Below are 20,231 nucleotides of genomic sequence, written 5' to 3'. Positions count from 1 at the left end.
TTTGTTTTCATTCAGGGCATATAAATTCCTCCACGGGTAGAAAAAGTGGTGGTTTGCCCTCCCCATCCACATATGTATGCAATACTTGAAGTTGTAGATTCTTGTTTGTTAATGTTAAGACTAGAGTTGAGCGCGGTTCGTGGTTCTCCAGTTCGCGGTTCGAGTGATTTTGGGGGCTGTTCTAGATCGAACTAGAACTCGAGCTTTTTGCTAAAGCTCGATAGTTCTAGTTACGTTCAAGAACGGTTCGAGCAGCAAAAAGCCAAGCTAATTACTAGCTGGCTTTCCGCTGTAATAGTGTAAGTCACTCTGTGACTCACACTATTATGAAATTTCAGCGTATAGTCTGCGGGAACAGTGCGTTCAGATCACTGCTGCTGGGATAATGGCGATCGCAATTTTTTTTTTCTGTTCTTCCTTCCCTCCCTAAGCGCGCGTGTAGTGGGGCGGGCCAGCATGTCAGCCAATCCCAGACACACACACACACACACACAGCTAAGTGGACTTTTAGCCAGAGAAGCAACGGCATTTGTGATAGGATGTCCATGTCACATGTCCCTGCATTATAAATACGGGCATCTGCCAGTCTGGACGCCATTATCTCCCTTCTGCGTCTGGGTGTCAGTCACAGCTGGTGCAGCTCCTGTCTCCGATACTGCTGCGTACGCTCTACACACAGCGCTATACAGAATAGGGATAGAAGTTTCTTTCAGCCCTTGTAAAGGCTAATTACAGCAGGCTCAGAGCCATAGGTGGCAGTCAGGTCCGTGGAAAGAGTTTTTAACAGCTACAGATAAGAGCGTCTGTGTAGCTAAGGTCAGGGAGTTCCTTGCTGCATTTCACCATTAGGAGGGATAGAAAGTGAGGCATCCTTTCCTCCACACTGACCCACAACCCGGCCACTGTACCCTCCTGCCCTTTGCACACTCAAGCTCATTGTTACAAAGCCATTAGAATACCAAACACTGAGGAAACTTAGTGGCATCCTAAAAGTGGCTGTTGGACTTCATTAGTATCCCACTAGTGCAAAGATATTTGCAGCACCTCTGCATTGCACACTCAAGCTCATTGTTACAAAGCCATTAGAATACCAAACACTGAGGAAACTTAGTGGCATCCTAAAAGTGGCTGTTGGACTTCATTAGTGTCCCACTGGTGCAAATCTATTTGCAGCACCTCTGCATTGCACACTCAAACTCATTTTTACTAAGCTATTATACTAGCAAACTGTGCTGCCATTTTAAAGGGCCATAGTTTCATTGTCCGGGATAGTTATTGTTGTTTATTCTGCTGTCAATAAAGGTAGACCACCGCTGCAATCTACACCACCTCTCAATTTTTACTACCACATTTTAAGTGGACATTCTTGTGGCAAAATGACAGATGCTGGTGGAAAGGGGAACAGGCGTGTTGGAAAAGGAAAAATAGGTTGTGTCCATGGGGAAGGTGGCAAAGCTCCATTAACATCTGCTGAAGATAGGCCATCTTCCAGCAAAAGTAAGATGTCTACTACTTTCCGTGGACAATCCGATGTGCTCCCTTTTTTACGAACACGAACAACTGGAACAAAGGTAGATGTTGCCCAAAAAAAGAAAATGCTTGAATGGATCTCAAGTGGTCCAACAAGTGCCCTCTCCTCCACCTCAACTACCGCATCCAAAAAACACCAGTCCTTTGAGTTGTCATCCCAATCACACTTGCTTTCTCCCAGCTCTCAAGTCTCCATCCGCCCTGCACAGTATGGTGGAACAGAGATGGCTGAGTCTGCAGAGCTGTTCAGTCACACTATAGCCTGGGAATCAGAGGTCTGCTCCCAAGCTACAGTGAGTACAGACCAGGAAATGGTCTGCAGTGATGCCCCGAACCTTTGTGACTTAGATTCAGGCTGTGATGACCAAGTTTCTGAGCATAATGTTGACCCTTATTCACAAACTGAAACACCTGTTGTAATAGACAATGAGGAGCATACTGATGACGATGAGACGCAGATACCAGATTGGGATGACAACTTAAATATTCATTCAGGGCAGGAAGAGGCTCGGTCTGAGGGGGAGGGGAGTGCAAACACAACGCTTGATGAGGAACTTCTAGATCCCACCTACTGTCAACCCACAGTCAGGCACTCGAGGAGGTCAACAGACATGGTGGAGGAGGATGCTACTGACGACGAAGTTACCTTGCGCCTTCCTGGACAGAGTCGGAGTACTGGTAGCACATCTACAACTGCATCCTCAGCCACCACTCTGCCTCTGAGCACTAGTCGGGGTGGCTCAGCAGGTCGCATGCTCTCTAAGCCTTGCCTAGCCTGGTCCTTTTTTGACATAGCAAAAGATCGCCCAAATCATGTGATATGTAAAATTTGTCGTGATTCTGTTAGTAGAGGGCAAAACCTCCGCAGTTTGACAACTTCTTCCATGAATCGTCACATGAATAAATATCATATGTCCCAGTGGGAAGCTCACCGTGCTGCAATGCGGCCTAGCGGAGCGGACCATCCAGCGCCTGCCCCTTCCAGTGCATCCGCACGCTTTTCATCTTCTAGGACTGTGGGGACAGCTGTCACACCTGGTTTTCCACGCAAAACTTCCACTACTGTAACTGTAACAGGCAGTTTGCTTGGTAGGTCGTCAGTTGGATTGGAAGGGGAAACAAGTGCGTGTGTACAGCTCTCTCAGACATCGATAGCACCAACGTTGGATGAAGGCAACATCATGTCTACGCCTGCACTTTCCTCACAAACCTGCTTTTTTCCAGGGACACCCTACTCACCACCGTCTCCACACAGCAGCCAGACCTCTGTCCCTCAGATGTGGACAAATAAAAGGCCATTTTCTGTGACCCATGACAAAGCTAAGAGGTTGACTTTATCCCTCTGTAAGCTCTTGGCTACTGAAATGCTGCCTTTCCGCCTGGTGGACACACGGGATTTTAGAGACCTTATGTCTGTCGCTGTGCCCCAGTACCAGATGCCCAGTCGCCACTACTTCTCTAAGATGGGTGTGCCTGCGCTACACCAGCATATCGCACACAACATCACCACTTCCTTGAGAAACTCTGTGTGTGAACGGGTGTATTTCACCACAGATACTTGGACCAGTAAGCATGGACAGGGACGTTACATGTCGCTGACTAGGCACTGGGTAACTATGGTGATAGATGGTGAAGGGTCTGCTGCACAAGTCTTGCCGTCCCCATGACTTGTGTGTCAATCCTCTGTCTGTCCAAGTTCCTCCACTGCTTCTGCCTTCTCAACCTCGTCTGGGTCCTCCACCTCCGCCCCAAGCCTGCCTGGTCAGGCCACCAGCGTTGTAACTGCGCAGAAGGAATCACGCACCCCTCATTACTATGCTGGCAGCAGAGCGCAACGGCATCAGGCGGTCTTTGTCTTGAAATGTCTTGGAAATAAGAGTCACACAGCGGCTGAGTTGTGGGCAGCTCTGGAGACTGAGTTTGGTAAATGGTTGTCTCCACTCAACCTGCAGCCTGGTAAGGCCGTGTGCAACAATGCTGCAAACCTGGGTGCGGCCCTTCGCCTGGGCAAGGCGAGACACGTGCCTTGTATGGCTCACGTGTTGAACCTTGTTGTCCAGCAATTTTTAACACACTATCCCGGCCTAGATGGCCTTCTGAACAGGGCACGAAAACTGTCTGCTCACTTCCGCCGTTCAACCGCCGCAGCTGAGTGACTTGCATCGCTCCAGAAGTCTTTCGGCCTGCCGGGTCATCGCCTGAAATGCGATGTGTCGACATCCTGGAATTCGACTCTCCACATGTTACAGCGACTGTGGCAGCACCGCCGAGCCCTGGTGCAATACGTCATGACGTATAGCCTGGGCCAACGAGATGCAGAGGTGGGGAAGATCACCCTGATGGAGTGGTCTCAGATCAAGGACCTATGCACCCTTCTGCACAGTTTCGACATGGCGACGAATATGTTTAGCGCTGACAATGCCATTATCAGCATGACAATTCCAGTCATTTACATGCTGGAGCACAAGCTAAACACTATTCGGACTCAGGGGGTGGGACAACAGGAAGGGGAGGAACTACAGAAGGATTCATATGCGCAAGAGAACAACATCACCATGGTCCAGACGTTCATCATCACCAAGGCGGCAGGCATGGGACCATGGGAGACAGGGATCAACAAGGGCGCATGGTAGCAGGCGAAATGTTGAGGAAGGTGCAGGAGAACATGAAGAAATGGAGGACGAACTGTCCATGGACATGGAAGACTCAGCGGATGAGGGAGACCTTGGTCAAATTTCAGTTGAAAGAGGTTGGGGGGAGATGTCAGAGGAAGAAAGAACGGTTAGCACCTCTATGCCACAAACACAGCGTGGACTTGGTCCGCATGGCTGCGCCAGACACATGAGCACCTTCTTGCTGCACTACCTCTAACATGACCCTCGTATTGTCAAAATTATAAGTGATGATGAGTACTGGCTTGCCACACTATTAGATCCCCGGTACAAGTCCAAATTTTGTGACATAATTCCAGCCATAGAAAGGGACGCACGTATGCAGGAGTATCAGCAAAAGCTGTTACTCGATCTTAACTCGGCTTTTCCACAAAACACCCGTGGTGCACGGAGTGAATCTCCCGGTTGTAACTCGACAAACATGGGACGGTCTCGTGATCTTCAACAGTCTAACCATACCAGCAGCACCGTATCTGGTGCTGGTAACAGCAATTTTATTGAATCTTTTCAGAATTTTGAATGTGCTTGATGCAAATGTACCTGTGAAGTGTACAACTGGGGCACAAGTGCTGTCACTGAAGGGGTGGGTGTCTGTGTGGCCCAATTTTTGGAAAAAAGGGAGACTCCGCTTAGAGTAACCCTTGCTTGCAGTGTTTTTAAAAAGGAGCCAAGATGAACAAGTCATGGTTTAGCAAAGGCTTTGCTACCTACCCCGGGGCAATCCTGGGGACGGTTAAGGATGGCGTATTTTTGAATGTGCTTGATGCAAATCTACCTGTGAAGTGTACAACTGGGGCATAAGTGCTGCCACTGAAGAGGTGGGTGTCTGTGTGCCCCAATTTTTGGAAAAAAAGGGAGACTCCGCTTGGAGTCACCTTGCGGTGTTTTAGATGATTTTAGAAGGGCATGCCATGCCTATATCTGTGTCTCGTCCTCTTTTTCCTCGGAACGCTGTTTTGTTTTCGTATGATAATTTGTTTTTGTTACTTTCCCATGTGTTTGTGTTGTGTTGTGAGTTGTTTGTCACCTTTTGGACACCTTTGAGGGTGTTTTCTAGGTGTTTTTATGTGTTTGTGATTGCCTCCCATTGTTTCCTATGTGGTTCGAGCGGTTCGCCGAACCGAACTCGAACGAGACCTCCGTTCGGCGAACCGAACTCGAGCCGAACCACGACCAGTTCGCTCATTTCTAGTTAAGACCCCTGCATTTTTATTTACAGAAGGTAAACCATAGACTCCCCCACTTATAACCTGTGCTTCCTCTGGAAGTCAACCTCTTCAACTTGGGTTTCTTGTATAACAGTTATATCAGGCTTGAGGCAATTTAGCTGGCATAAAACCATTATGTGCTTTTCCACAGAGCGCAACCCTTTAATATACTAAGTAATTACACGAATAGTTGACCCTCAGAAGATATGAATATCGTAGAACTCTCAGGAAAACGTACATCTGATACAAATATATTTTTGCATATAGGAGTAACATTAGGGAATCGCTATCAAAAATACTACCCACCCAACATGTTACAACTACCTTCTTATAAACCTGTAACAAACCTCATAACATTAAAAAACAATTGATTGCTTCTCAAGGAAGCTACCATATCCATAGAGCAAGTCTTTTTAAATGTCTAGACTCGACTTCTTCCTGCTCATGCCTCTGGACTCCCGTCCCCCATATTGAGGTGCAGAGAGTAATTGTCTATGGTCTTGTATAGAATTGGCAGTTAACTCAAGTATGAAGTGCAGGAGAACAAAATAAGAAAAGAAATAAGAGAATGAGAAAGAAGGGAAGAGTAGAGGAAGAGGAGAAGAAGACGAAAAGAGGGAAAAAAAAAAAAAAAAGAAGAGTAGAGAAAACAGGAAGAGAGAAAAAAAATAATCCTGAGTCTTTCCCCATGCTACATTTTCCTTCATTTCCTAATAAGCACCATTAAATAACACTTTTCTATTTAAATTTGTTATAGATGTGTCCCAATGTAAAATTCCTTCTGTGCTGGTACATCTTACCTCTTAAGAAAAGACTCTGTAGGGCACCGATGACGATTACTTTCAGGGATTTTTTTGTTTCCGGTTCTGCGTCTGGTCCTTCAGCATTTCTAACAACCAAGGTTGGGATCTGCATTCTCATGGAGGGATCTCTCTTGCCTGCTTGGGCTGGTAAGGCATTTGATATAAGATTCGGTTTCCCTGGGATTTGTGAAGGTGAGAGAGGACCCATCTTGATGGCGTATATGCAAGGTTGCTGGATAATGCAATTGAAAACAGATGTTCTTACGATGCAGTGTTGAACAGATTATGGTAAATGATCTATGTTGAGTGATCACTTTGGCTGAGAAGTCCTCAAAGAAGAGAAGTCATGTTTCTTTAATCACCTTGGGTTGCTTAAGTCGCTGGTATGTCACTTTTTTCAGTAAAATCTAGGTATTTTGTTATGACTTGCTTTGGGCGCCTGTTGTCATTTTTATCTGTATTCTGTTTTGGGGGGCCAATACGGTGTTCCCTTTCAAACCTTCGACCACCCGGGATATTTAAAGCATTATGAATTGCTGACTCACATAGATTTCTGAGTTCCTCAAAAGGGAATTATTCTGCCAAGCCTATGATGCAGAGATTGCTCCTCATAGATGAATTCTCTAGGTCATCTATGCAATCCCTGAGGACAACATTCTCACTACTGAGTAGCGATAAAGTTGTGTTATCTGCAGGAGTCAGGTTGTGTAATCTGCATGTGCGTCATCCTCTATGGTGGAGATCCTGGCTTCTATTGTGCTTACTTGCTCGGCAGTTTCATTTAGTTGCTCTTACATTTGCATGTAATGCTGTGGTGATAGACTTTTAGTGTGAGCATTATTGCAGGTTGTAGTTTGCTAGGTACTTCTGAAGCAGGAGGTTTGTAGTCTACAGTTGGTACCTGTAAGTCCATGAAGCTGGTATTTTCCAAAGTCCATAATTGTCTCTGGGAGGTTTTATCCACTGGATATTGGAGTGTGGTGGAAGGCTGGAAGTGATGGCGCCATGCTTCTCCTGTGCTGTGCAGGTATAATCTGAGACTCATTAGATTTTGACCTGCACCGCAGAAAATAAAGTTCCATATAACCATCTAATCTTCAATTGAGGTGTCCGAACTGCTTGTTATGTGACCGTAAATGGATATGTCGTCGGAGGCTGCGGATGCCCAAAGAAAAGGGTACTTACTCGGGGATCGAAAATCAAGTGTTTGCTTTTAATGTAACATGGATTGAATACAGTTGTTCATTCTATTTTGTTGTGGAGTGCTGAATTACCTATACTTCTTTTCTTCGGGGCTAACTGCAGTAATTCTCCATTTCCTACTAGGATTTAGTTGTCCGAGCAACATTTTTGGATCCATTTGCCTGTCATGGAGTCATGCACGAGGTGAGTAGAACACATTTTCTCTTTTTCGGATTGCAAATGGTAGATCTTTTCCTGCATGACCCTCATTTTCTTGAGATGCAGCTAATGGACACATGTCCTTATATTTTTCTTTTTAATATGCAGGTAAAATTCAGAATCTATTGTTCCTGGTTTGGGCCCAGGCACTGATACAGATGTTACAGATCTTATCTGGCCACAAAACATTGTTCCAATAGTCTTCTGTAATGTCCAGATGATCTTTAGCAAACTTCAGACAAACAGTAAAGTTTATTTGGAGAGCAGCGGCTTGCAATTTTGCCATGAACATAATTGTTGTTCCATGTTCTCCTGATGAACATTAACAACTCTTCTTCTTAGGTCCTCAGAAATCTCCTTTTGTTCATGCCACAATACTTTTCCATAAAAATGTGCTGTGAAGATCAGAATGATACTTGTTCTTGAAAGGGCCACTCCAGTGTTTTCTATATTTAACCCCAGTAGTGGAATCACTACTTTAAGTTCGCTGACCCTAGTAATTTATAGTATTTACCAACTGACATGTTCTGCTTTTCCTAGCGCTGCTTAGGTCCCGTTCCACCATTTTATTAAAGTAGCTCAAGAACTGGACTGAAGTCAGACCTAAGGGTAAGGTCACACAGTGCGTTTTTCGCGGCGTTTTTGCGCATTTTTCGGGTGCGTTTTTGGCTCAAAACTGCATGACTTTGCTTCCCCGGCAAAGTCTATGAGTTTTCATTTTTGCTGTCCGCACACAACTTTTTTGTTAAGCTGCGTTTTTTAGCTTAAAAAAAAAAATGGACATGTCAATTCTTTCCTGCGTTTTTCTGCATTTCCCCCCATACAATGCATTGGAAAAACGCAGAGATCAAAAACGCAGCAAAAGGCAGCCAAAAACGCACCAAATCACGATAAAAACGCATGCGTTTTTTTTCCACGGGTGCGTTTTTGTAGCCAAAAACGCACAAAAACGCAGCATCAAGAAAACGCAGCGTGTGCACATAGCCTAACAGTCACAAGCTCACAGTACAAGTCTATCAGAGCCTCGATCTGGCTCTCACAGATGTAATGTACATCAAGGGATGATTTCAGGCTTGTCCAGCAATCAATGAAACACCATGAAAGCTTGTTATTGTTTCATTTAAACAGATGGCCTGCTCAGATCTGATGGCCATCTCATTGACTGAAAACACCAGGCTAATTTTACATTCAAATTATCTGCTAATCCAAGAAGATTTTCATACTCTTACAACTCACAGATGTGATATTGGATCATTTTCCTCATTTAACAAATTGCCAAAGTATAATATTTTTGATTTGTTTTATTTGCTTCTTTGAAACTTTTATGACTATCTGATGCCGTTTTATGCAAAAATATAGAACATTTTGAATGGTTCATAAAGTTTCCAGCACTACTGTTATTTGGATTGTATATATTTTTAAATAACAGACATTTTTTGGTAATTGTATTAATTTCCTAATCATCATTTAGTACTCTAAATTACCTTTCCTTATGTACAGTAAACATGAGACTGAACTTAGAAAACCTTGCATTTTTTTCCAGGTCAAACAAATGGCTACTTCCCAGTGTAATTTCTTGGATCTTTAAGAAGTGACTTTCATGCTGGATAGACATGAATATGCCTTCTGTGTGTTAATTCTTTGTTGTGAAATTAAGCTTATTTCTCGTTAAAAAAAAGTTCCATATTATGGGAATGATATTGTCTTCTCCTCAATGTGAATTCTCTGATGTCTAACAAAGCTTGATTTCTGATTGAAAGATTTCCCACATTCTGAACATGAAAATGGCTTATCCCCTGTGTGAATTCTCTGATGTCTAACAAGACATGATTGCTGATTAAAACATTTTCCACATTCTGAACATGAAAATGGCTTCTCCCCTGTGTGAATCCTCAGATGTGTAATAAGATATGATTTGTTATAAAAACATTTTCCACATTCTGAACATGAAAATGGTTTCTCGCCTGTGTGAATCCTCAGATGTGTAATAAGACATGATTTGTTATAAAAACATTTTCCACATTCTGAACATGAAAATAGCTTTTCCCCTGTGTGAATTCTGTTATGTTCAACAAGATGTGATTTCTGATTAAAACATTTGCCACATTCTAGACATGAAAATGTCTTCTCCCCTGTGTGAGTTCTCCGATGTGTAACAAGATATGATTTCTGATTAAAACATTTGCCACATTCAGAACATGAAAATAATCTGTTCCCTGTGTGAATTGTTAGATGTTGAACAAGAAGTGTTTTCTTTCTAAAACATTTCCCACAGGCTGAACATAAAAATGGCTTTTCTCCAGTGTGAACTTTCTGATGTTGAGCAAGATCAGATTTATTAGAAAAACATTTTGCACATTCTGAACATGTAAATGGCTTCTCCCCCATGTGAATTCTTTGATGTTTAACAAGACTTGTTTTCCGATTAAAACATTTCCCACACTCTAAACATGAAAATGGCTGCACCCCTGTGTGTATTCTCCCATGTGCTATAAGACTTGTTTTCCCAGTAAAACATTTTCCACATTCAGAGCATGAAAATGGCTTCTCCCCTGTGTGAGTTCTCTGATGTGTAACAAGATTTGTTTTCCGATTAAAACATTTTCCACATTCTAAACATAAAAATGGTTTCTCCCCTGTGTGAATTCTCTGATGTCTAACAAGTTTGGATTTACCAGTAAAACATCTCCCACATTCTGAACATGAAAATGGCTTCTCCCCTGTATGTATTATCTCATGTCTAACAAGTTTTGATTTACCAGTAAAACATTTCCCACATTCTGAACATGAAAAAAGCTTCTCCCCTGTGTGAATTCGATGATGTCTGACAAGATCTGCTTTCCAAGTAAAATATTTTTGACATTCTGAACAGGAATATTGCTTCTTTTTTGCAAGAGCTCTTTGATGTTTAGCATTATTTCCGCCATTTCCATCTGACTTATCAGTTTGAAATGAATTGGAAGACATGACCTGTTGAAATGGATCAGATGATAAAAGGGCTGCAGGTATATTTAGGGTCAAGACATGATCTTCATATGTATCTGGTGGGACACCATGATCATCTGCCAAAAAAATAAATCGGAATTTGTTATTTTATCAATAACAGTTTCCTGGAATAATATTGGTTATACTATATTATATTTATTTAACCATTTCCATACAAATTGCAATAAAGCACATTGAAAAAAAAAGGCATTTAATTCTGAGATAGTAGATAGATAAAGAGACAGAAGAATAGATAGAGGGATAGATAGATAGATAGAGGACAGATCGCTGCATTTCCCACGGTCGGCAGTGAGTTCACATTACCGGCCGTGGGAAATGACTGGTAATTACCTCTGCTGTCTGCTGCATTCAGCCTGTGTCTGTGACAGTCGCGGCTGGATGTCAGCAGTGCAGGACGCCGGAGCCGGAGCTGTGTGGATTATGCCGGAGCTGTGTGGATTACGCCGGAGCTTTGTTGCGGGAGGGGTTAATAAAAAGGTTAACGAGGCTTGTTTGTTTTCTTTAAAATAAAGGATTTTTCTGTGTGTGTGTTTTCTTCACTTTACTTACGGGTTGATCATGTCAGCTGTCACATAGACGCTGCCATGATCAAGCCTGGGGTTAATGGCGGTGATCCACCGCCATTAACCCTTGTATTACCCTGATCGCCACTGCTACACGGCGGCAGGAAGAGCCGAGGACACACCGGTGCTGCCGCATAATGCATGCGACAGTCCCGGTCCCGGGGCAGCTGCGGCTGATATTCTCGGCTGTGGGAGGTGGGAGTGAGGTGGGGGACATTAACCCTGCCCCTCTCCCTCCTAAGCCTGAGAATACCGGGCCGCCGCTGTGCGCTTACCTCGGCTGGACGGTAAATATGCAGCGGAGCCCACGTTCTTTGTTTTCTATATTTCCGTTTTCTTTCTCTGTGTGTGCTATGTGTCTGTCTCTGTGTCTGTGATGTGTGTGTGTGTCTGTGATGCGTTTGTTTACTCTCTGCACGGCTTCCTCTTCCTGTAATGACATCACTTCCCTGCAAAACCGCAGCAAGTGATGTACATTACCGGAGGTAAAGCGCGAAATACCGCAGGGAATAACGCAGGAAAACGCAGTGAACCGCACAGAATTTGCTGCCTGCGTTATTCCCTGCGGGATTTCATGATTAACATTGGAGTCAATGGAGTGAAATCCCGCAGCGACGTGCGGAAAAGAAGTGACATGCAATTGTTTTTGCTGCGGGAATCCCGCAGCAAAACATGCAGCTGTCAAATTCCGCCCAGTGCGCACAGGATTTTTTTTGCCCATAGGTTTTGCTGGTGATTCACTGCAGAGATGTTATGAACATTTTCTGCAGCGAAACATGCAGCAAAACCGCAAAAAATCCGCGGCAAAATCCGGTAAGTGCGCACATAGCCTTAAGGTGAGCATGCTATCCTTACACCATTGATGGTTTTGTTGTAACCATTAATTTCATAATGACATCTGCACTATTGGGCGCCCCTGTATTTTTTTTCTGTTAGGTATCCCAAGTAAGGGCACATGAGAAAGCCTCTCGAGTAAAGTGTTAGTGGGCGCTGGGTTCTGGAAGGTCGTACTGTAGTTGGGAACGGGTATTTCTAAGTATTGCTGCCTCCAGCCAGGTAAGGCGGCATCTTCACTCCATCAGCTAGCCAGTTCAGGAAAATGGCGTTGAGGGCCCCTTCACCAGTAGGCTTCCTCTTGGTGTAGGGAAGTAGAATTCACAGTTTATTTTGTGGCACACTAATTTCAATAAAGACCTTTTAGCTCCTTTTAGGCTTCAAATTGAAAGGGTAACCGATTTGCTCAACTGTGCTCTTAAAACGGCACAGAGAATCTTACATTTTGTTTTTTTTTAATATAACTGCAACCTAGAGCTGAGGAGTATACTAGATAAAGGAAGTAATGTCTATACCTTTATATTTAATAGTAACTTTGTAAAAAAATAAAATAAATCTCTGACAACAACTTTTTAGCACTTCTTATACACTGGCATGTAGTGTTGTATCTGAAAACATGGGTGAATTATGCTTACAAAAAGAATGTTATTGAGGTCTTTAGGCTGAAAAAATGACTTTTACATAACAGTGTAACCCTTGGCTTACTAGTAATGCCTTCCTCTTCCATATCAAAATCCTAGGATTCTGACTTTGAAATCCCTTCTCATGATAAAGTACAAAAGTATATCTAGAGACATCCATTGAATTGAGATCAGCAAATCGATTTGTGGGACCACAATTCACGGGTCCATCTGCCAAATCAGTAGTCTCTGGCCGCTGGATGGGAGACTTGTTAATCTCTTTTCATCCAGAATTGCATGCACAACTTTTTATTACCCAGAAGTGGTGGACCAGGATTCTGGGCTAATCAAAAGCCAATCGGGAGATCTCAGAAGGTAAGAGATTTATGAGCCTCCCATCCAGAGGTCAGAGATTATAGACCAGGTTGATAGATTAGAACCATGTGACTCAATCTACCCATCTCTACCACTCAGTTGGGAGTCCATTGTTAGTATCACAGGGTGTGATGGGATAACTAGTGACCAGGGCTCCTAAACTGGTTCTTAGGCTAGGGGGGGGCCATAGCTGTCACTGATTTGAGAGCTATGTCTAATGGTGACGATGTCTGGGTCACCTTCCTTGCCCTGCTCCTGAACAGCTTTTATCTAATACCCCCACTCCCTCACCCCAGGGGAGGGCTGGGACAGTAGTGGTTGAACCCACAGATCAGAAGAAACAGGGGAAAGTAAGACTTGATCCCACAGCACGCTCACACAGGAGGTGTTAGACAAACAGTGATGAGGAAAATAAAGGTCCAGTCACACTAAGCAACTTACCAGCGATCCCAACAACGATAGGGATCGCTGGTAAGTTGCTAGGAGGTTGCTGGTGAGCTGTCACACTGCGACGCTCCAGCGATCCCACCAGCAACCTGACCTGGCAGGGATCGCTGGAGCGTGGCTACACGAGTTGCTGGTGAGCTCACCAGCAACCAGTGTCCAGCCACACGTGCAGAGAGCAGGGAGCAGCGCACACTGAGCGCTGGCTCCTTGCTCTCCTAGTTACAGCACACATCGGGTTAATTACCTGATGTGTGCTGCAGCTAATGTGCACAGAGCAGGGAGCAGCGCACACTGCTTAGCGCTGGCTCCCTGCTCTCCTAGCTACAGCACACATCGGGTTAATTAACCCGATGTGTCCTGCAGCTACATATTTACAGAGCAGGAGCCGGCACTGACAGTGAGAGCGGCTGAGGCTGGTATCAAAGGTAAATATCGGGTAACCAAGGACAGGGCTTCTTGGTTACCCGATGTTTACATTGGTTACCAGCCTCTGCAGAAGCCGGCTCCTGCTGCCTGCACATTTAGTTGTTGCTGTCTCGCTGTCACACACAGCGATCTGTGCTTCACAGCAGGACAGCAACAACTAAAAAATGGCCCAGGACATTCAGCAACAACCAACGACCTCACAGCAGGGGCCAGGTTGTTGCTGGATGTCACACACAGCAACATCGCTAGCAACGTCACAAAAGTTGTTCGTTAGCAGCGATGTTGCTAGCGATGTTGCTTAGTGTGACGGGGCCTTAAGAGCAAAGAGGAAACAACGACAAAACGGGAGAACTCCACAGACAAAGCAATACAATCACCAGCAGAATTGGGATACAACAGCACACGAGACAGTGTAGCTAAAGTTATATTTAGCATAGGAAGACAGGCTCCTCCATCTTAAAAAGGCGGGGAGAGACTGTGGTAAGTCTTCCACAACATATGATCCAAGAGGTAACCAGCAGACTAGCAGAAATTAACTGCTGCATGCCCGATCACTAATGAGAACAGAGCTGGTCAACGCCCGAGCTTGTCTGTGTTACTCGAGAGCACCAAAGTAGGCATAGTGAGGAGTGTCTGACTCTGCAGTGTTAACAGCGTCAGATGCCATTGTGGCGCCCCTGTCCTGGTCAGGCACCACTGAGTACTGCACCCATGCTGGGTCAGTGCAACACAGGTAATCCAGAAGGCTGACCGAGGTGTGGTTACACAGACGCATAGTAACCAGCTCTCCCACATTGACCTTTGAAGGGACCCCTGGGGAATCCAGGAGGGGGCGCGGCCTCCATCTCCACTTAAGGGGTGTGGTAGAGAGCCTGGTTGCTAAGTTGCGTAGGCAGGCACAGAGGGGAGGAAGTAGTGAGCCAGTCTGGAGTGAAGCTCAGGCAGAGCAGTCGCAAGGAGGAAACCTGGAGGCTGTCACTAGTCAGACACCGCAGGTGCAGTGGTTACTGACAGAGGAGAACGGTCACCTGGTAGTGCTGCCCGAAATCCACCCAAGGCTGGAGTGCAAAGGGGTGGCTGAGTACGGGGACTGCCAGGAGAGGACCAGGCTACACGGGGTTACAGGTCCCCAGCGCAGGGTCCCATTCAGTTGGCCTGCCAAACCTGCAGGTGGGGGTACTTCATACCCTCCACCATAACACCACAGAGTCCGGAGCCATGTAGCAACGAGAGGGACCATAGTTCACAAGAGGCAAGCAGCCGGAGTGACCTGGTCCAGGCTACAAGCAGACGGACCGAAAAAGGGGAGAACAGGCAGCAACAACTTCCCTGGGTGACTCCGTAGGACTACAAGTCTGAGTCACCACAAAAACACCACTGCTAGGAAGGCAAGTCAGTAGCCACCCTCACAAGTCAGCCTGAAGGAGCCTGGTTCCTGCTTTGTGCATCACAGCTACGCCCGGGTTACTCACCCTGCCACCTGACGTGAGTAAAAACCCTGAAAGACATTCTGGCTGTGCGTGTGAGTCATTCTGCGACCTGTGGTTCTACACACCCAAACTGGGCCCTGGGGCTAGCCTTACTCTCGGGAGGCCACTACATCTAACTGCATTCAACATTAGTCCCAGGCGTCCCCTAATCTGCAGTGATGGTTGCCCTGACCGCAATACCGAGAGTGGCGTCACAAATCCTATAGAAGTCAACCTACCTGTGACAAGAAGGACCCAGGACGAGCCGTCCCTGAAGACCCTGAGACGACCTGAAGGTAACAGGGCACTGGTCGGCACAGCATCATTACACTTGATGAGTTTAGAGCCAAACACCATGTGACAGTTTGACAGTAGTATCTCCTTTGCAACAGTTGAAAAGTGTTATTTGGCTGCAAAGGAGAGACATCTGTACAAATTTGTGTAGAATAGTGTATTCTTTGTTTACGTGCTACATCTTTACGTGGAAAAAAAACTAAGTGAACATACCTTAAAAATGTTAACATATGATTCTATAATCAGTGACAGAGTAATATGTGTGACTTCTCTGCATTTAGTTGTTACTACTCACCCGGGCGGTTATCTGAAGAAATCTCCTCCTTAAAATGGTGATCACCCTTCAGATATGTCTCTGTAATTGTATTAATATGGGTCAGATCTTCAGCCTGAAACAAATATTGTAAAAGTCAAAAGACATTTGAAGAATTTGGTGAGATGATTAAGAACAGAAAAAAAACAAAAAAAACAAACGCTACAGGTCTCCTGTATAATCCAATCCAGTCGGCTTTTAATTCTAACCAGCAGTGTCCATAAAAGAAGGATTTTTGTGTACTCACCGTAAAATCTCTTTCTCTGAGTCTTCATTGGGGGACACAGGACCATGGGTATATGCTGCTGTGACTAGGAGGCTGACACTAAGTGAACATAAAAAGAGTTAGCTCCTCCCTGGCAGTGTAAACCCCGAGCCAGAGGCGGAACTATGCCAGTTTAGTGCAAAACCAGTAGTAGGAGAGACCTGAACAACCATAACTAAACAATGTAATACAAGAGAAAAAATGTGTGGTGAAAAACACAGTGCCTTATGGGCACGTAATATATATAATAGCTGGATGGAAACAAAAGGTGACCCGCGAACAACATCGGGAAACATCCGGTAAATGAAGACCTTACAATCCAAACAGGGTGGGTGCTGTGTCCCCAATGAAGACTCAGAGAAAGAGATTTTACGGTGAGTACACAAAAATCCTTCTTCCTCTATCGCTTTCATTGGGGGACACAGGACCATGGGACGTCCAAAAGCAGTCCCTGGGTGGGTACATAATCCGTCCTACAGATCCAAAACAAACACACAAATTCTGTAGGAAAGTTCTGTACAAATGTTAACTACCTTTTTAGAGGTGTGCGAGGGCCGTCTGCAACACCTTTCTCCCAAGGCAGGCATCTGCTGATGCCTGGGTGTGGACCTTGTAAAACCTGGTGAAGGTATGGAGACTGGACCACGTTGCGGCTTTGCAGACTTGCTCGGCTGAAGCCTGGTGCCCGATTGCCCAAGACGCCCCAACTGCACGGGTGGAATGGGCTCTTACTCCCCTCGGAGGGGACTTGTCCCTGATTCTGTAGGACTCCAAAATGGCTGACCTGATCCATCTGGCAATGGTAGCCTTGGACGCCGGCATGCCCTTCTTGGAACCAGAAGGCAGGACGAACAGGTTGTCTGATTTGCGGAAAGGCGCAGTTCGAGACGTAAGTCCTGAGCGCTCGTACTAAGTCCAGAGTGTGTAGTGACCTTTCCAAGGAGCGAGTGGGTGCCGGACAAAAAGATGGAAGCACGATCTCCCCATTCAGGTGAAAAGGAGACACCACCTTCGGCAGGAACTCCAGAGACGGGCGCAGGACAACCTTGTCCTGGTGAAAAACAAGAAAAGGTGAACGTCACGAAAGAGCTGCCAGTTCAGACGTTCTCCTGATTGAAGTGACCGCCACCAAAAAGACCACTTTCCAGGATAAGTGTGAGAATGAAGATTCTTTGAGTGGTTCAAATGGAGCCAGTTGGAGGGATCCTAAAACCAGATTAAGATCCCATGGTTCTAGCGGAGCCCGATAGGGCGGATTCAGATGAGCGACTCCTTGTATGAACGTCTTGATCTGCGGACGTGATGCTAGATTTCTTTGGAAAAGAACCGACAAAGCCGAAACCTGCCCCTTAATGGTTGCCAACGAGAGACCCGCTTGCAACCCTGCCTGAAGGAACGCTAGAGGCGTCGGTAGTGACAGAACTAGCGGGGAGCGTTTGCCGTTGACCTCGCACCACTGAAAAAAGGCCTTCCAGGTGCGGTAGTAGATCTTTGAAGATGAAGGCTTTCGAGCCCTAATCATAGTCTGAATCACTCCTGGAGCAAATCCTGACTGGGCTAACAGCCAGGATTCAAGAGCCATGCCGTTAAATTGAGAACTCCTGAATTTTGATGGAAAAGCGGACCCTGAGACAGCAGGTCCGGCCGATCCGGAAGCCGCCATGGGGTGTCTGCGATGAGCTGTGTGAGTTCTGCGAACCATGCTCGCCTGGGCCATTCTGGGGCGATGAGAATCACCGGAATGCCCTCTGCCTTGATTTTCTTGAGGACTCTTGGGATCAGTGGCAGCGGCGGAAAGATGAACGGTAGTCTGAACTGATTCCACGGAAGAATGAGGGAGTCGACTCCTAGCGCCTGCTGGTTGTGGTAGCGGGATATGAACTGTGGGACTTGATTGTTGAACCGCGAGGCCATCAGGTCCACATCCGGAGTCCCCCATCTGTGGCAAATCTGCTCGAAAACCTCTCTGTTGAGAGACCATTCGCCCGACGCCAGACCCTGTCTGCTGAGGTAGTCGGCCGCCCAGTTTTCCACGCCGGGGATATGTACCGCGGAGCTCTTGGCGTGGTGAGACTGTCCACTGTATGATCCTCTTCACCTCTCTCATCGCCATGAGGCTCCTCGTCCGCCCTGATGATTGATGTATGCCACCGCCGTGGCGTTGTCTGATTGTATCCTGATTGGAGACCCCTGGAGAAGGCGCTGAAAGGCTTGCAGGGCTCGTAGGACTGCTCTGATCTCCAAAACACTGACCGTGAGCCGTGTGTTGATGGAAGACCGCTCCCCAGCCCAGCAAGCTGGCATCGGTGGTGACTGTCTTCCAGTGCACCGGTAAGAACGACGTTCCTTTGACGAGATTCTGGCTGTTGGTCCACCAGCGCAGCGAGTGGCGGGCGTCCGGGGACAAATGTATCTTGCGATCCAAGATGAATAGAGACTTGTCCCAATTGTGCAGCAGAGATAGCTGAAGAGGACGAAGGTGGAAGCGGGCAAACGGAACCGCCTCTATTGCCGCCACCATTCGGAAATCGTATGGACACCGCTCTGGAGTGGTGGAGGGTCTGGACGTCCTTCCGGAGGGAGACAATCTTTTCCTGTGGAAGGAACACGCGTCCTTGGATGGTATCGAACTCCATGCCTAGGAAGGTAATCCGGCGAACCGGGGTCAACGAGGACTTCTTCCGATTGATGAGCCAACCGAGACGGGATAGAGTGTCGATGGTGACCTGGACACTTAGACGACAGTCGTTGAAAGAGGACCCTTTGATCAGCAAGTCGTCCAGGTATGGAATTACCAAAACACCTCTGGAGTGTAGGATCGACATGGCAGCCGCCATGACTTTCATGAACACTCGAGGCGCAGACGCAAGACCAAACGGTAGGGCAGTGAACTGATAATGATCGTGTGCTACGGCAAAACGTAGGAATTTTTGGTGCTGGTGTGCAATTGGGATATGCAGATATGCGTCCTGTATGTCCAGAGAGGCGAGGAATTCGCTGACCTCCATGGAGGCAATCACCGATTGGAGGGACTCCATGCGAAATCTTCGGGTTCTGACGTACCTGTTGAGGATCTTGTGCTCGAGAACAGGGCGCACAGTGCCATCCTTCTTGGGGACAACGAAGAGGTTGGAGTAAACTCCCCTGAACCGTTCCGAATCTGGAACCGGAATCACGACCCCTGAGCGGTGCAGAGATTCGATGGCGTGAAAAAAGGGACGAGCTCGCGCGTCCGACTCGGGAGGATGGGAAAGGAAAAAACGACTTGGAGGAATTGACGTAAATTCTATCTTGTAACCCGAGACTAGGATTTCTCTGACCCAAGCGTCTGTGATCAAGGGGAGCCAGACGCGTTGGAAAAGAGAAAGGCGCCCCCCCACCTGGTCTGCGCTGATGCGCGAAGACCACGAGTCATTTGGAGGAGTATCGCTGAGATCTAGATGCTGGTTTGGCAGGCTGGTGTGGTCTGGAACGCCAGGAGGGATTTGTCTTGAAAGACGGGTTCTTCCTGCTTCTCTGCCGGGATCTGTTCCTCCTAGGCTGTGTCGGGGAACTGAAGCTGCGGAAAGGGCGAAAACCTGAGGTCGGATGGCGGCGCGGGACACGCCTTGGTCTCAGTTGGGGAAGGGAGGTGCTTTTCCCTCCCGTAGCCTCGGCGATAATCTGATCGAGCCTGTCCCCAAACAGGCGGCCTCCTGCAAACGGGAGGGCGGTAAGGGATTTCTTTGAAGCCGCGTCTGCATTCCAGGCTCTGAGCCAGACCGCCCGGCGGATTGCCACCGTGTTGCTGGCCGCTTGTGCTGTGCAATTGGCTGTAGACAGAGATGCGTTAATGATGTACTCACCAGCCAGAGCAATCTGTGCCGCCATGTTGACGAGCTCGGGATCGCCAGACTGCGAGCGAAGCCCTCTGCGGAGGGTGTCGGCCCAGGCCACCATGGCCTTAGCTACGCAGACGGCGGCGAAGGCCGGAGACAGGGCCGCGCCTGCTGCCTCAAAAGCCGA

General features: G+C 46.7%; 1 protein-coding gene and 1 pseudogene across 1 annotated transcript in view; both read right to left on the bottom strand.

Annotated features, from left to right (window-relative positions):
* Positions 1–9,229, bottom strand: part of LOC142312870 (uncharacterized) — a 128,969-nt pseudogene extending 119,740 nt beyond the window's left edge.
* LOC142312869 (uncharacterized) overlaps positions 8,435–20,231 on the bottom strand; it is a 288,408-nt gene continuing 276,611 nt past the window's right edge. The window contains 2 exon segments of the mRNA XM_075351855.1: positions 8,435–10,676; positions 15,944–16,037. Coding sequence (XP_075207970.1) covers positions 9,301–10,676; positions 15,944–16,037 — 1,470 coding nt within the window. The 3' untranslated portion in view covers positions 8,435–9,300.

This window comes from Anomaloglossus baeobatrachus, chromosome 5 (assembly GCF_048569485.1).
Source record: "Anomaloglossus baeobatrachus isolate aAnoBae1 chromosome 5, aAnoBae1.hap1, whole genome shotgun sequence".
NCBI classification, from domain to species: Eukaryota; Metazoa; Chordata; class Amphibia; order Anura; family Aromobatidae; genus Anomaloglossus; species Anomaloglossus baeobatrachus.
Note: the sequence above shows the minus strand (reverse complement) of the source record. Positions and strands in the feature narration are given on the sequence as shown.